The 2,125-nt window shown below is 51.0% G+C and overlaps 1 protein-coding gene across 1 annotated transcript; it reads right to left on the bottom strand.

The window, feature by feature from the left end:
- Positions 1–249: 249 nt before the first annotated feature.
- LOC107205346 (ribonuclease H-like) lies at positions 250–747 on the bottom strand. The gene has a single exon (XM_015629665.1). The coding sequence runs from the start codon at positions 745–747 to the stop codon at positions 250–252; it is 498 nt and encodes a 165-aa protein (XP_015485151.1).
- Positions 748–2,125: the final 1,378 nt, after the last annotated feature.

The raw sequence follows: 2,125 nt of genomic DNA, 5'->3' as shown, positions 1-2,125 counted from the left end.
TACGGGGTAGGTTTTCAACTATCCTGTGGTGGCTTCTACCATTGTGAGCACGTAGCGCTTGCCTTGGCAGGTTTGGGGCAGTGTGATGTAGTCAATCTGCCAGGCTTCCCCATACTTGTATCTGGACCACCGCCTACCGTACCAGAGGGGCTTCAACCACTTGGCCTGCTTGATCGTGGCACACATCTCACAGTCATGGATAACCTGGGAAATACTGTCCATGGTTAGATCCACTCCTCGGTCTCGTGCTCACTTATAGGTGGCATCTTTCCTCTGATGACCTGAGGCGTCATGGGCCCATCGAGCTAGGAACAACTCTCCCTTGTGTTGCCAATCTAAGTCTATCTTTGACACCTCTATCTTTGCAGCCTGATCCACCTGCTCATTGTTTCGGTGCTCTTCATTAGCCCTACTCTTGGGGACATGGGCATCTACATGACGGACCCTCACAGACAGTTTCTCTACCCTGGTGGCGATGTCTTTCCACTCATCAGCAGCCCAGATTGGCTTTCGTCTGCGTTGCCAGTTTGCCTTTTTCCACCTTTCCAGCCATCCCCACAGAGCATTGGCTACCATCCATGAATCAGTGTAGAGGTAGAGCTTTGGCCACTTCTCTCTTTCAGCAATGTCTAGGGCCAGTTGAACAGCTTTGAGTTCCACAAGTTGGCTTGATTTACCTTCTTCTTCAGTGGCCTCTGCGACTTGTTGTGTGGGGTTCCATATGGTTGTTTTCCACTTCTGGTTCATCTTTACGATGCGACAGGAACCATCAGTGAACAGAGCATAGCATGTTTCTTCTGCTGGCAGTTGGTTGTACGGTGGAGCTTCTTCAGCTCGTGTCACTTGTTCCTGCTCCTCTTCATCAGTGAGACCAAAGTTTTTACCTTCTGGCCACTTTGTAATTATCTCCAAAATCTCAGGGTGATTTGGGTTTCTAATATGGGCGGGCTGCGTGATTAGGGCGATCTACTTGCTTCATGTAGCGTCAGTGGCGTGGTGGGTAGCAGGAACTTTTTCTTTAAACATCCACCCCAGCACTGGTAGTCGGGGTGCCAGGAGGAGTTGTGCTTCTGTGCCAATCACTTCTGAGGCGGCTTGAACTCCTTCATAGGCAGCTAAAATTTCCTTCTCCGTGGGAGGGTAGTTGGCTTCGGACCCTCTGTAGCTTCGGCTCCAGAATCCCAGTGGTCGGCCTCGAGTCTCCCCAGGCACTTTCTGCCAAAGGCTCCAGGACAAGCCATTGTTCCCGTCTGCAGAGTAGAGCACGTTCTTCACGTCTGGTCCAGTTCTGACTGGGCCAAGGGCTACTGCATGAGCAATCTCCTGTTTGATCTGAGCAAAGGCTTGTTGTTATTCAGGACCCCAGTGGAAATCATTCTTTTTTTGGGTAACTAGGTAGAGAGGGTTCACGATCTGGCTGTACTCAGGAATGTGCATCCTCTAAAAACCTATGGCACTTAGGAAAGCTTGTGTTTCTTTTTTGCTGGTGGGTGGAGACATTGCAGTGATCTTATTAACGACCTCAGTGGGAATCTGACGCCGTCCATCTTGCCACTTTACTCTCAGGAACTGGATCTCTCGAGCAGGTCCTTTGACTTTGTTCTTCTTGATGGCAAAGCCAGCTTCTAGCAGAATCTGGATGATCTTTTTCTCCTTTCTCAAATACTTCCACTGCTGTGTTCCCCCACACAATGATGTCATCAATGTACTGCAGATGTTCTGGAGCCTCACCCTTTTCCAGGGCAGCCTGGATCAGTCCATGGCAGATGGTGGGGCTGTGCTTCCACTCCTGGGGCAGTCGGTTCCAGGTGTACTGCACTCCCCTCCACGTGAAGGCAAACTGAGGCCTGCATTCTGCTGCCAGGGGAATGGAGAAAAATGTATTAGCAATGTCAATAGTGGCATACCACTTTGCTGCCCTGGACTCCAGCTCATACTGGAGCTCCAGCATGTCCGACACAGCAGCGCTCAGCAGTGGAGTCACTTCATTCAATGCACGATAGTCCACAGTCAGCCTCCATTCTCTGTCAGACTTGCGCACAGGCCAGATGGGGCTGTTGAAGGGGGAGTGGGTTTTGCTGACCACCCCTTGGCTCTCCAGCTCTCGGATCATCTTGTGGATGGG

This window comes from Parus major, chromosome 5, assembly GCF_001522545.3.
Source record: "Parus major isolate Abel chromosome 5, Parus_major1.1, whole genome shotgun sequence".
Classification (NCBI taxonomy): domain Eukaryota; kingdom Metazoa; phylum Chordata; class Aves; order Passeriformes; family Paridae; genus Parus; species Parus major.
This window is presented reverse-complemented; position numbering and strand designations above follow the sequence as displayed.

What these genes read in the sequence shown, in the direction of transcription:
- LOC107205346 (XM_015629665.1), bottom strand. Translation starts at nt 747, where the DNA reads ATGAACCAGAAGTGGAAAACAACCATATGGAACCCCACACAACAAGTC.